We start from the raw sequence: 15,971 nt of genomic DNA on the forward strand, positions 1-15,971 counted from the left end.
TTGGGGGAAGGGGAACAGACAAGTTGCTGTCCTTTTGTTCTTCAGTCTAGTTGTGGAGGATGTTGCTTCACTGGCCCATGGTGGTATTATCATTGCGCTCTTCCCGGATTAGGCAGATCGGTCGCCCGCCTCTGTATGTCTGCTCACAGCGGCTCTTGGCAGCTCACACCAGCTGCCAGCCACTCACGCTGGCTGCTGGCTACACATGGTAGCTCATGGCAGCCCACTGCAGCAGGGGCTGCAGCCTACGCTGTCGCCGGCGACTCACGGCAGCCCAGCTCCAGGTTGAGCTGTTGTTCACCATCTTAGCTGTGGAGGGCAGTGTCACTGGCCCTCATGTGGGATCTGAATTGGGGCTCTGCTGCTCAGAGCTGGCGTCCCAAGCCAGCTCTTAACCAACACGCCACTTGGCCGGCCCAATAAAAACATTCTTAAACTGTGAATATGCTTCACTTTAAAAAAAAACATTCAAGATTCTGGAATTAGACAAGGCATATATGAAGGAGTAATTCTTTTTCCTCCTCTTCTCTTCTCCAGTACTTTTTTTTTCTTTTGCCTCCTTCCTCTCCTTCTTCCCACCTTTTTCTTTCATCATCATCATCATCATTATCGTCATCATCATCATTATCACTATAGCAGTGAACATTGTTGAGCCCATATTGCCAGGCAATGTGTTTGCATGTATTACTACATTAGACAATTATGAGATAGTTGCAGCATCCTCATTTCATAGATCAGGAAACTGACTAGGCTCACATAGCCGGAGTATTAAACCCAGTTTCAAACCCAGCAAGGTGAATTCAGAATTTCTTCTTTTAGTCACTTATAAAGCCTTATAGTTCAGTCTTGCTTTAGAAAAGAATTCATTACTTTAGATAAGAGTTCTCAGTAAGATGAATAGTTCCTTCCCTTATGGAAACTGAAGCATTAATTGATAAAAGATAGGCACAGAGATTACCAGATCTACTGAATCAAACAAAAGGTTATCAGCAATGCATACTTATCTCTTGGTTCTATTTAAGCTCATTTTCCATTACACAGTCTAAAAGTGGATATGACAATCAATAGATTGTTTAGAATTACGACTACATATGTTTTCTCCCTATATAAGAAAATATAGACAGTCTTCCTAACTTAGATTATTTGAGAAAGTAGTGGGGAAAGGGACTTATAAGTGATTTTGTAAAATAATGAGTTATGTATCTATAAGTATTTTTAAATCCACAAAATAAGTCAAACTAACTTACTATGATTGTTACCTTTGGAGAACAAATAATTTAGAACTGCTTATTAGAAGCTGAAAAAATTTTATTCAGTAAAGCTTTCTGAATGCCTACTATGTGCCAGGTATAATTTAATGACCATGCGAGAAATGTTCATAATTAGATAACATATTTTGAATGTACACGTCCAGCAAATAAGTGTTCAGCAGCATCGTCAATCATGATTACACCATTAATTTATTGAACAAATTCTTTCCTTAATTTTGGTCCCTTCAGAATAATCAAAATTAAAATCATCAGACACTAAATTAATGGTGCTTTATTATTATTACTGAAATTCTACTCAGCTTTCTCTTTTGTATCCTAAATAAATTCCGGTCATTTAACCTTTCCTTCTCAAAGGAGGAGGGTTGTATTTTCCAACTACTTAATTGCATTACATGATTTCCTTTGGACCCTATTAAATTTTCTTTTTGCTTTCTTTATCATGGGATGACTTGGTATGGGTAATAAAGGCTCACAAATGCTAAAGAAGCAACAGTAACGTTAGTAACAGCACTTGCAGCATTCACCACCACATGCTGAGCGTATCCAGATGTGCAGACACCGTTGAGTGCTATACAAGTCTTCTCATGAAACCTTCACACAACTTTATACAGTTTTCACACCTAAATGGTTTGAACTGCTTGCTTGTATGGACTTCTCTTGATGGATATCTTAAACTCTTGAGTGGCTGACCTTCCCTTAAGTCTCTAAGTTTTCATCATCTAAGTCTAATTTTGTAACCTCTGGTAACAGGAAGGGCAAAGAAATCCAAAAAAGAGATTGGTGCCTAACAGAGGACTTCTAGGTGAGTAAGCCAGAGTAGGTTGTCTTAACACACGAAGACATCCAAGAAGGAGGAAGGTTTCTACCTCTGGAAACAAGAGGAAAAACTGGAAGGCCAGCAAGTGCAACTGGGTAGAGAAAAGATCACCAGTGTAGGATTTCTTTAGGAGCAAAGTAGCAATCTCTCGAGGCCGAAGTGATGGCATAAGAAGGGATACTTCAATCAGGTACAATAGTGCCCATGTCTGGGAATAAAACTACCCCTTAATCCTGGGGGTGCCCTGAGATTGGATAGATCTTACTGATAGATAACTAATGAAAGGGGAATAATAATAATAATCACCACCATAAAATACCTGCTAACGCTCTTTCAGCCTTTACTCTATGCTAGACACTGTATTGAACATTTCAAATTTTTGAAATATCACAATGAGGTAGGAGCTTTATTATCCCCATTTTACAAATGATAACTGAGGCACAGGAGGAAAAGAAACAGAGCAACAGTTAACATACAAGTGTAGTGACGTCACCTAAAAATATTTCAGATTTACCTGTCATTTCAGTCCAATAACAGGAAGTCAAACCTCATTCCATTGCTGATGAGGCAATGATGGCTACCACCAGCGAGGGCTCCGAGTTCTGATTCACTTATGCCAAAAAGAGCTCAGCCAGCCAGCGAGTGAGGCACAGGGCAATGTGGAATCCCAAACACACCGCATGACTCTAGACAGCAGAGCTCATATCTCCTCCCCTCTGGATTTCTCACCAGCACTCTTAATATGAAGCTCCTAAAATTTCCCTGTGTTCTGCTTTCCTGCTTTTTCTTTGGTGAAGGCATTAATGAGTCAGCAAATGTACTAAATGATGGTGACAGAAAAAGGAGAAGCTAAAAGGCTCTATTATATTTATGGAGGATAATCAGATCCAGGAAGGGAAGAATTTTTAAAAATAGAAAAATGAGTACTAGCCTCAACTACCAATGCTATCATATGAAACATAAATAACAAGAAAGCCTCATAATCAAAACAATCTATATTTAAAGTGACAGTTACAAGAGGAAATGCATGTTTAGAATACAGGGATGTTGTTAGAAAAACCAAAGATAAAATAGGCTTACATAAATAACATCTCCAGAAGAGATCTTAGATTTTAGAAAACCATGTGCATCTATCTTACCTGATGAAAACCAGCTTGACCTTTGATGGTGCAGTCTTAATAATCGCAGATGCATTTTGGTGACTTCTTCCATACAGGATCTGATTGTTTATCTGTTTGAGAAAAAAAATAAAATGCACTTGTAAGTATATTTTGCATAAATATATATGTATACATTTATACATGTACACAAGCATACATGTATATACTTGGAGTTAAACAATGAAGTCCATTTTTAAGAGGCTACATGTGGGACTCTTTAAGCCTAAAAATCTTAATATTCTGTGTAGTATGGATTTGAACACTAATTCTAAACAGCTATTAAAATCTCTTAAGTTCAGTTTTGAATGCAGTTAATAAAAAACACACCATCCTTGACCTTTTTGCAAACCTTGAAGAGAGCAGTAGTTGAACAAAAAGTTATGAAAAAAGTTTATGATATATATTTCATTTCCTACAGCTTTTCCAGATTCCTAAAAAAATGTAGAAAACAGACCAAACTGTGGTATTTACCAGGACTCTGGAGGGCCCATTAAACATGATTCTGTAAACATCTCAAAGTTATTAGATAGCATAAAATTTGTTATTACAGAGGAGGTAAATCTTATATCCCTATTTTAAGTCAAATTTTAGATCAATTGCACAGCAACATTTTATTGTTCATAATCAATAAGCCATCTGCTCTTATCCAAGATGGGGTGGGACTTTTAACTTGATTGAATTCACTTAAATATGGTCTAAAAACATTTACATTCTAAATTTCTTCACTCCATATTTTCCCACTGATAAACTATGATGATAGTTACAATCAATATTTTATTTCATCCAATTGATAATAGCTCCCACAGTTTTGGCTTTTGTCCTCTTCTTTATTTAATAAGTAGTTAATCATCTATACCATACTGTCCCTATTTAACTAAGACCTTGATAATTTCTACTATTTAAGGGATGTGTGTGTCACACTATATGATCGTAAAAAGGAATTTATGTTCTTTGTAATTAGCATCTAATTTGTCTGTCCTTGATGTCTCTGAAATTTCTCATTTGAAGACACTCCTGAAAAAGGTATCATTTTGTCACAACAGTTACAATGAGAAAGTGTATGGAAATGAACACTTCAAAGTACAATATTAAAATATAATATTTTTAACTGTCTAAAATGAAGCTCATCCATTACCTTGAAGTGGTAAAGCTGGGATTCATATCAAAGGCTACTGGAAAGGCTAAGCTCGAACTACCTCCTCACTATGCCTCTCATTCTATCAGCTTTTGTTCTTCACCAAGATAATCAATCTCCCACAAATCTGTTGATCTTCACAATGTCATTTCTCTGGGCCTCAGTTTCCTCTTCTTTAAAAGGAACCTAACAACCTACTTCATAAAACTTTTGTGAGAATTAAATGAGATAATGCCTTTAAAATGTATTTATAGTAATCTTGATATTCAAAGGATTTTTAAATTTTTATGTATTCAAAACTCCTATGTTTTCTGTTAAGGTGTCTGCCTTTTTAATATAATGTGTTTAAAAATGTGCCTACCCTCTGTAAGATACTACACTGATGGATATGTGCCATTATACATTTGTCCAAACCTATACAATGTACAAGAGCAAGAATGAATCCTAATGTAAACTATGAACTTTGGGTAATTATATGTGTCAATGTAGGTTCATCAGTTCCAACAAATGCACCACTCTGGTGGGGGATGGTGATAATGGGGAAGGCTGTGCATGTGCGGGGAAGGAGGGGATATGGGAAATCTCTGTACCTTCCTGTCAATTTTGCTGCTCTAAAAAAATAAAATCTTTTTTAAAGCACTATTTCCTCCTAAAGCTTTCATGGTTTTATTTTGTTCCTTTTTAAGTTTTTTTTCCTTATGTTTCTATCTTCTTACCTAACTTAATTATAAGGAACATGGTTAAATAAGTCAGGGGTCATTAAGAGTAAAGTGAAAACACACACAGTGATACAGGAAATGTCCAAAATGTATTAAAAGTGCAAAGCCTAGTTACACAATAGTATGTCTAGCATGATCACTTTTCTTGCTCACCAAATTTTTCAAGCTCTTTAATTTATAATGACCTACAAATAAGGGTCTTTAAGTCACAATTTTGAAATGAGACAATGCGTGGAATATGCTTGATTCAATGCCTGGCATTCGGGTAATTATTCGCAAATGTCTTCCCCACTGTGCCTGGCCTCTGCTTTCAGAGTCTTTCCTAAATCTCCACCTAGCAAACCTCCCAGTCTTTGAATTTTATGGCAGCAGGTTTAAAAAACATTTGTTTTATTGCACTCACACCCCATCTGACATGGTCAAGTCGATCCCGGTTAGGTGGTGAGCATCAGGTAGGCCCACGACGTTTGCTGAACTGAGTTACACTCCGTGAGGGCAGGAATCAGTGTCCCCTTCTTAGTGTCCCCAACTTGTCATATGGAGCTTGCACACAGTGGTGCTAAATGAATCAGAGTCCAGAATGGAACGATACTCCCATTAATCAACTGCTAGTACACCTTCTCTGAGGTGGGCTCCAGCTTTCAGTGATACAGGTTAAAAAAAATGTTGTTTTGACAAGCAAAAGCTGGAGCATATAAAAAATGAGCTGTTTCATGTTTATGGAGATGCCTGCTTTTGAGTTGCGATCCTCCATTTTGATAGAACAGCATACATGGTACTATTATTTTAAGAGAGAAAAATAACAACCCAAAAGAAGAAAGCAGGTTGTTAATTTTAATTTACCTACAAGTCAATCTAAAGTTATGTCTTTCATGGTGCCGTTTCTGAGTATTCAGAGGCTCTGGCAGTCGAAGGGCAAAGCAACTTGCTTGCTGCTGTTTCTATCAGTGCCAACAACTGTGGTGTTTACTGCTGAGGCAGCTGTTCCCTGCCAATGCTCAGAGGCCTCTGGAGAACACTCTCCTACTCAATGGAAAACTGGGAACAGAACAAGAAACTCAAGATAGAGGGAAGGCTGATTTAACTGGATTAAATCTAAAAGGAAAATACAGATCTCTGGATTAAAAAATCCAAGACAAATCCTCTTTTCTGGCCTCAGAAATGACATATTAGCAGCCTCTGACTTTCAGGAGAGGAAGCTCTCTTTTGTATTTTCTTAGATCTTATTTAATATGAAACAATTTCACAATTTAAGTAAAAGGTATATAGCTTCCAGCTACAAAAGCAGTTTTTATATTTTTTCTTCAGTAAAGGAAATACACTCCAGAGAAAATTCGGTAAGAAGTTAGAAAGAATATCATGCATTTTATGTATAATTAAATTTAGACTGTCACTCTGAGAGGACTATTCCTTAAACAACAGATGTAGGACATTGTCTAACTATAGCATAGGCAAGAAAAAAAAAGCATTCCACACCTCTTGGAAGTCTTTCAGGTTAATTCTAATCAGTAATAGTGGCCATTTATTGAGTGCTCACTCTGTGCCAAACACTGTGCTAAACTCTTTATGCACAGTATCTCATCTAAACCTCAGAACAACTGGGATGTTATGTATTTTGAGCAGATGATGAAACTGGAACTCCAAGAGCTTCAGTAATTTGCCCAAGGTGACTTAGCTCTTAGTGCAAATGCCTAAAATCTTAAAGCACACTGAGAGGTCACATCATCTGCATGGTACACATAAAAACCAGAAGACGTCTAAAGGTCATCTTTAGGAAGATCTCTATTAAATATTGTCTGAGCAAGAACACAAAGATGCTAGTCACAACCATGGTACTTGGAGTTTTGAGAGATAGAGGTCAGAGTCGAGCATTTCACCACCACACACAGAAGAAATGCCTGATTACTGACTGCTAGGATTTTGAAGTCCCAAATGCAATATAGAGCCCCATAGGACTGTTCCTTTCAAAAAAAAAAAGAGGAAAACAGAAAACGAAATAAAGCAAGAAAAAAAGAAAATGAGAAACAAAGCAAAACAAGACTGCACCTTGCTCTATGTGCAAACAAACTGCACCCTGAACAACAATATACACTTATTACACTTTTTTCCGTTGTACAAATACATAGATAGACAATTATTTTACTTTTTTCTGACCCAAGCCAAAGGAAAACAAATCAATTTATTATCTTAAAATCTGAGCTCTATACCTCTTCCATTCAAGGGTAACCATATAGCCTAATTATTCTGGAATAGTCCAGTTTATGCATTAATAGCATTCCCTCTCAAAAGTAACCCAGTGTAGATGATAAATATGTCTTTATCCCACTTCCATTAAGCCATGACTATGGACAGAGTATTTTATACCATTCCACCTCAATTTCCATATCATTAAATGAGAAAGCCAGGCCAGATGGTGGGGATGGGGGTGGGGGTGGGGGGGTGGCAAAGTAGAGACTTTAGGGATCTTTGCCAGCACACAACCACTTCTCTTTGCAAGGGATGGTCCTTCAAACCATCCCATCACAAATACCATCCAAAATAATGGACATTCACATTTGTATTGCTTGGCATGCCACTCAGGGCAGAAGATGGGGGACATACGACACAGGCTCGGACAATTAAGACTCTCTCTTTTGGTGGGGTGTTAAATTGGGGCTGAGATGCAGGTAACGATTCTCTACATCCTTTCCAAGCTTCTGTGAGATGGCCACATTCTGCCCCATGGATGAAGGGGCAGGAAAAGCTATCAGTTCTTGAGGCACCATGTATCCTGATCTTCAGGTACCAGGAGGGACACCCGTACCATTACAATAAATTCTCCTTTTTGGTTAAATTACCTTGAATTAGCTTCTGTTCTTTGCCACTGAAAAGTCTCCATGAATACAGTATCTGAGGCCCCTCCTAATTCTAAATATTAATTTGTACATCCAAGTGACATACCTCTTTCTATCTCCTAGTCTTATGCTTTCTCAGACACACAGTTAAGTTACCCTGGCATTCAAAAAGGAAGAAAAAGACCAAGAAAAAAGGCTTTCTGTACAAAGAAGCTTTCAATGTGCTTGACCCACAATTCTGGTTTTCTTATCTGTGTTTGGCTTCCTCTTCCGATTACTGACAAAAAGGGCCCTTTGAGATCCTCTACATAGTCAGTAACTTCTATCTCAGCTCCGCAATCCCTGCTACCAGAAAGACACCAATATTTTACCATGGGTAAGTTAGCTCATCTTTTTGAAGTTCTGAATTTCCAGTTCAATGAAATGTTATTCAGGAGCAAATTATAGCAGCTCTAGATATTGAAGACAATAGCCCCAAATGAAAAACATTTGTATTTGTAAAACTTATAAATCATATTGATATGGATTTTCATTGTGATTTATTTTCCCCTCATGGGTTGGTTTCTGCTACTGTAGTCAAATACACACACACACACAAACCTGATTTGAGGTAAACTGTCTATATTCAGATACTAGAGATGGAACATTTAATTGCAATATTTTACAGTTTGTAGAAGAAGTAGAATTAAGGTTAATCCAGCAACGATTCACCAAAAGTAAATGGATGTAAATCCTTTTGTGATACTACATAAACTTTCACTTTAGAGGTCTTTAATGAGATTTGTTTTAATAAAATTAATTATTCAAATATATCACAAAGAGATAGGTGTTCAACTATTCTTAATTTTCCATAGTTCAACTGAATAAATTTATGCTGGAGAGCAGCTCAATTAAATCTATTCAAAAATCTATCAAATTGAAAGTAAAACTTAATTAACTTAAGCTCATATTAGAAATATTAATTATACAAAAATTAGAAGTTATTTCAAGCAACAGATTTGCCTGAGGTTTGAATATCAAGTTATAATTTATTATATTCAACAATACCCCTCTTATCATGCTTTTATTAAAGTAGAAGGGCTTATTATGAACAGTAACAATTTTATTAAAGAACTGAGTTGAAATTCAGGTAACTGGAATTGCTGACAATGAAATCTGAGAGTTCTTCTTCCTACTTCACTTTCAAATATATTTTAAAATTTACATTTCAAGAATTAGAATCTATGGGTTAACTTTTTTCTATGAAAAACTTTTATTGAGTACAACACATGCAGGAAATAAATGAACAAATCCTAAGTGTTTATAACTTGATGAATCATTTTATAGGTTAAGCTTTAATCTAAAAATTCCACTTCTAAGAATTTATCCTAAAATGATTAAAAACCTGGGAGTCAACCTTTATGTTTACTGCAGCACTATTTACAATGGCCAAGATATGGAAGCAACCCAAATGTCCATCGACACAAGACTGGATAAAGAAGCGGTGGTGCATATATACAATGGACTATTACTCAGCCATAAAAAGAATAAAATAAGTCAGATAAAGACAAATACCATGTGATCTCACTTTTATTTGTGGAATCTAAAGAACAAAATAAATGAACAACAGAAAACCTGGGTGTCAAAATGTCTATCGTCGTTATACATATAATAGAAAAAAAAGGAAATACTATACATTCATCAACAAAAGATTTATTATATTTGCCATCATACATCAATAAATAAAAATTGTGCCATTAAAAGGTGAATGAATGAGGGTGACACAGCTCTAGATCCACTGCTATAAAAATGTAACAGTATTGAGTGAAAAAAGTGAGAAAATCATGGGATGTGGAGTAGAGAGTGGGAATGGAGTCAATTGAATTGTAATAGATAAGCATGATATCGGGGGTGGGAGGGCAGTGGATGGGGGAGGGGGGTTGTCACTTTGTGAGGGGTGAAAAGGATAGCTGTTGCATTATTCTGTACACCTGAAACTAATAAAAAAAAGTGACAAAATATGTAGTCTATTAATCACATTATTTTCATTTATGTAAAAGTTTCTGTCTGAATCTAAAGAAAGCTCTGTGAGTATCTCTACTAAATGTCAAAAATGATATTATCTCTGCTGGGATTTAAAGTAATTTCCAGTTTGTTTTTCTATATTGATATTATAACTACTTTGTTATTTGTTATTGTATTTATTAATACCATTTAATAAATGCTGATGACATACAAGGCTCACATATTACACCACACACACACACACACACACACACACACACACACACACACAACTTAAACACATCATTTCACTTAAATCTCACACAAATTAGTAGAGGAGTGCATTATTAACTCATTATACAGATAGAGAAATTGAGGCTTAGTAAGTTTAAGGAATTTGACCAATATAACATATTTAGAGCCAGTATTTGTAGCCAAATCTGTTTGAGTCCAAAAGCCTTTCCAGTTAATAATTAGAAAACATTCCTAAGGGTATTTATCTGGGGTGGGAATAAAAAGCCATAGGATAAGTAACACATTTTTAATTCAATGGAATTTTAAATCTAATTAACAGGGCCTCATAAACTAGAAACCAGACTAAGAAGTATTCCATTAGAAGTATAACATATGTATGATATCCATCCATTTATTCTCTTATTCAACAGTCATTGTACAAGTGATGAGGATATAGGAAGTGTCATCACCTTCATCACCATAGCTACCATGTATGTTTTAGATACCAGGTTCTTTGAAAGTCACTTTGTAGGAATTACTTCATTCAGTCAGATTTGGTCCCTGCTCTCAAGCATCTGATACTCTACTAAGTGACACAGTCTTGGGAACAAATCATTGCACTGTCATATGATGGATGTAGGCATAAGGCAAGAAGTGACTGTCTCTTCTTGAGATGGATGGGGTGGTCTTGAGGAGTTGACAGAAGCTTGGCAGGCACAGGGGGAAGTGAGTAGCAGGAAGGGCACCAGGACTAGGGAAAAGCATATCAAAAGAGGTGCAGGTATTATATGCAGGTCTCTTTCTAGGAACTACAGTTACTTCAGTATAGCTTTCGGGGTGGGAGGTGGGGGTGGGTTGGCAGGGAAGCAGACTAACAGAGAATAGAGGTAACAGGTCCTGTTCAAAGAAGACGTTGTTGAATATTTACCCTTTCCAAAAATCTTGGGCCCCAATCTCCATGAAGAATGATCATCACTTTCCAAATTACTGGAAGAGCTGAAGGGAAGAAAGGAATCCCAAGGCCAGGGATGACACTGGGAAGACGACTAAAACTAACATGAACTTTTACTAGAATGAAAAAAATATTTCTGAATGGATTACCATATTAATGTTTTCTCAAAAAGAACAAAATAATATACATCAAGCTCCAATATCTTAATACTTTGGACAAAGGATGGGTTTTAAGGACTTAGTTTAATAAATGCAGTGCTAAAATGAGGTCTTCGGCAATGTCAATTTAATCTCTTTTTTGTACAGTGCAATGTTCCCAAAGGAACACATTCATTTAAAAGGCTTAAGCATGAAAAATTTATTTTCTCTCAAACAAAACTAATTAAATTGAAATACCTTCTAAAGGCAAAGTGATAGTAATATGTAGCTCACATCTTTCTAAATTTGATATAGTGGGCAAATAGTAAGATACTCCTTTGAATCCTAAGTGCTGACAATTTTGAAAAATACTGACTTCAAGGAAGTGAGCAGAGAAATAGGTTTACATGATTTTCAGCGTTTCTGTGGAAGTTGGTTCAATTGCTATAGGTTGGATCATTGACCAGATGAAGTAGGTGCCTGTTGATGATTTCCTATTACCTGCAGGGCATAGGAAGGAATAAGTAACTGGAGGCAGAAGTATAATCTACTCCTTAACAGTTCATTAATATTGCAGGGGAATCATGTTTTCCTAGGAAGCTGAGGCATTACAGCTTAATTCTATTAATGATGTTGTTTGTCACATAAATAAATAGAACACAGGTGACCTGACCTAGAATTCCTTCTCCCAAGAACATCAGCACATGCTATGAGTTAAGGCATTCCCCAAATTAGTAATGCCCCGCTTAATGTTTGTTTCTTTCATAGGAACAATCTGATGAGAGCTCTACTCCAATTGCCTCTGTTACTGGAATTTTTTTTCTTGCTCTCAAAATATTTTCTTTGCCACTTCTACAAACATAGGCACAAACCCAATCAATCATTAAAGGATTCTATCAACATCCTTAACTCCCCTCCCTCCAACCGCCGTTTTTCTTTCTTTCTTTTCTGTTTTTTCTTTTCTTTACTTTTTTTTTTTAATATTTATCTTGTCAGTGAGTCAGTCCTCTAGAGGCAGGATTACATCATGTACATTTGATAACTTTTAAAGCATAACTCACACTGAGTCTAGCACTGCCACACTTCTCAGCATGATAGGTAGGTTAAATAGGCGCTCCTGTACTTTTGTAATGAGGACACTGAAGCTCACAAACGCAGTTACTTGTGCAAGGGTTCTGTGGAAGGTAGTGGCCGAGTCAAGATCCAAACTCAAGTCTCCCAACCCCAAAGCTTCTTTCCAGCAGGTATGGGACCTCTGGAATACATAGGTATGGGACACATATGTTCAACTTGATGCCATGAGACTCCGCTACTTTATTTAGCTCCCATCCTAACCACTATATCCCATCCCCAACCACCTTCCTCCCCCTCCAAAATAATTCCCCAGCACCCAGTTCTCACTCCAAACTCTACACAGTGGTGAAAGCAGTGAAAAATCCAATTCAAGGGTCAACTTTAAAAAATCTGCCTCACCAGAATATAGTATTATTTTCTCAGTCATTTCCTGATGTCTATATGTATGATACATGTGTGAAGACATTCTTTCCATAAAACAAACAAAAACAAACAAACAAAAATAAAATTACACTTGTCAGATTGGCTAAGGTCTGATACTATCTAGTGTTTGCTAGATTTGGGGGGAAAAGCCTTTCTTACATACTGTTAGTGGGGCAGAATACTTGTATAACATTAAAGAAAGATGATTTGATATAAATTATGCAACAGATTTATTCAAACAATTGCACAAGGACATGTATACCAGCATGTTCTAGTATTATTTGCACTGAGATGAAAAATGATATACCATTCAGTAAAAAAGGTATGTACAATATGATTCTGTTTGTGTTCATCAACTATAAAATCTGTATTTGCACAGATGTATATGTCTATGCATGAGACAAATAGGAAAAATGTTGACAGAGGATGTTAACTTCTGGAAGAGTGCTATTACAAAGGTAAAAGAGGGGATATTATTACCTTTACCTGTACAATTAGAATTTTTTATGATTACATGCTACTTTAAAAAATTTGTAAAAAAGTATAATCTATAAGTAAAAAACAAGAGAAACAGCCATAAGAAGCAAGACCTATGACAGTTCAGTATGTTAGGGAATCAATTAGAATTAAAACCTATTTACTAACCTAATGCATTTGAATCATAGCCAGAAACATAAATACGGATGGGTAATAAGATTCAGAGTCACAACAACTTTAAATTATAATATTTAAGGGCTGGCCAAGTGGCTCAGTTGGTTAAGAGCGTGAGCTCTGAGCAACAGGGCCGCTGGTTCGATTCCCACATGGGCTAGTGAGCTGCGCCCAAGCTGAGCTGCTAAGAGGTGGCAGGATGGCTCAGCTGGTGACAGCAATTGCTCCTAACAACAAAGTTGCCGGTTCAACTCCTGCATGGGATGGTGGGCTACGCCCACCCACAACTAAGATTGAACACGGCACCTTGAGTTGAGTGGCTGCAAGCTGCTGACGGGCAGCTAGATGGCGACTGGACTTGAAGCTGAGCTAGCTGTGCCCTCCACATCTAAGACTGAAGGGCAGCAACTTGGCTGTTCCCCTTCCCCAATTCCCCAATAAAATCTTTTAAAAAAAATTATAATATTTAATTATTGTGCAAAATGTTGAGCCTTCATCTGAGAAATCATCCTAGTCTCCTGTCCTCGTTTTTCCAAGCGCAGGGCTTATGCCTAGGTCAATCCCACTCCCTTAGCATTTAGAAAAGATGGATGGAGACAGAGACTCAAGTTCAGGGGCAGGAAGTACCATGAACCACGTAAGTACCTTTTCTTTGCCCTTTGTGGAATCAAGGACACATTCAATGCTACTTGCACTGGTTGTCAAAATTTCTGGTTCCATCACTGAGCACACCATTTTATTTCATGCAATTGGTGTGTAATCTGAATTGAATAGCAAATGGTTATATTTTCTACAATAAGGTTGCAGGGGTACTTGGTAGTTTGTCAACGTCCTTGTATGACAAGAGCAAAAATTCACATCTAGATTCCTGATTAGATTTATATAATAGATCAACAAGGTAATTTTTAAAAAGCACACTTAGGCTCCACCTTCAGATTCTCATCTAGTAAGCTGGGGTGAAGGGTTGTTATTTAGGTGAAGCTGTCCTACAATTCTGATATACAACCGTGGCTGAGAACAACTTACATAGCCAAAGAGATTTGTTTGGTAAAAATTTTGAGAAAGGATTTACAGCTCTGTTCCCCAGAACAGGGATCAGAAATACCTTAGGCTAAATTACATGCTGAAGTTTGAGAAGGAAAAAATTTAGATCCTGAACCAAAAACATTAAGTTTTAAAAGTTCTTACAGATATTGAGTCCTCTTCCCTTTTACATTTAAATGACTAAAAAGATTAAGGGACTTATCCAAGGAAAATAGTTTAACAAGTATCCAGTTACCCCAATAAATTGGATAAACAATAAAAAATATATCTGGCATTAGAAACCATTTCTTTTATAAAAATAAATGTTTTCAACAAATCATAATAATATTTATTTTTCTATTCTGTCATATTTACTTTTGAATTTCAAGTTGATTACTTAAAGTCAAACATTTGAAAAAAAATCCATACTAAGAAGAGCTAAATAAGGATTTTTATTTAGGATAAGAACAAAAATAAATTCATAACATCACTTTTGTTCTTATTATAAATAAAAATTTATAGTTAATTTAGCATGATTATAGAACAAGGTCAATATGCAAATATATGAAAATCAATTATATTCCTATATACTAGCAACAAACAAGAATAAAATTATAAAAATTCCATTCATAAGAACACTGAAAAGTATAAAATACATAGGAATACACTTAACTGAAAATGAAGAAGTTCTACACTGAAAATTATGAAACACTGCAGATAAATAATTAAATGGAGTGACATCATGTTCATAATTTGGAAGACTTAATATTGTTAAGATGTCTAGCCTCCCTAAATTGAACTACAGATTGAATACAATCTCAGTCAAAATTCCAGCAGGTTTGTTTTTTTTTTAATAGAAATTTACAAGTGGTTTCTAAGAGTCATAGCAAAACTCAAAGGACCTAAAATAGCCAACACAATTTTGAAAAACAAGAACAAAATGAAGACTTAGCACAATTTGAATTCAAGATTTGCTATAAAGCTATGGTAATCAAGGCAGTATCGTAATGACATAAATGATAAACAGATTAATAGAAGAGAATTGAAAGTACAAATATAGACACACAGTTATATGGTCATTTGCTTTTTAGCAAAGGTACAAAGGAATTCAATGGGAGAGCAAAATCTTATTAATGAATATTGCCAGAACAACTGGATACTTACATGGCAAAAATAAACCTCAAACCCTATCTCAAACCACATACAAAAATTAATTCAAGATGGATCATACAAATAAACATAAAAGCTAAAACTATATAGTTTTTAGAAAAAAAATAGGACAATACTGCTGCAACCTGAAGATAGGCAAAGATTCTTAGCTAGGATAATAACTATAAAAGAAAAAAAAGGAATAAATAAGATTTCATCAAAGCTAAGAATTTCTGTGCATAAAAAGATTCCATTAAGAAAAAATTAGGGCCCGCCGAGTGGCGCGATGGTTAAGAACTGGCTTGGGACGCCAGAGGCCCCGGTTCGGATCCCACATATGAGGGCCAGTGACACTGCCCTCTGCAGCTAAGATGCTGAACAACAGCTCGACCTGGAGCTGGGCTGCCGT

General features: G+C 36.2%; 1 protein-coding gene across 1 annotated transcript in view; it reads right to left on the reverse strand.

Annotated features, from left to right (window-relative positions):
• The window catches only part of PATJ (PATJ crumbs cell polarity complex component), a 351,381-nt gene that overhangs the window by 141,718 nt on the left and 193,692 nt on the right, over nucleotides 1-15,971 (reverse strand). The window contains exon 28 of the mRNA XM_019655480.1: nucleotides 3,228-3,319. Within this exon, the coding sequence (XP_019511025.1) occupies nucleotides 3,228-3,319 (92 nt within the window). The remainder of the gene's footprint in view (nucleotides 1-3,227; nucleotides 3,320-15,971) is intronic.

This window comes from Hipposideros armiger, unplaced genomic scaffold (assembly GCF_001890085.2).
Source record: "Hipposideros armiger isolate ML-2016 unplaced genomic scaffold, ASM189008v1 scaffold_240, whole genome shotgun sequence".
NCBI classification, from domain to species: Eukaryota; Metazoa; Chordata; class Mammalia; order Chiroptera; family Hipposideridae; genus Hipposideros; species Hipposideros armiger.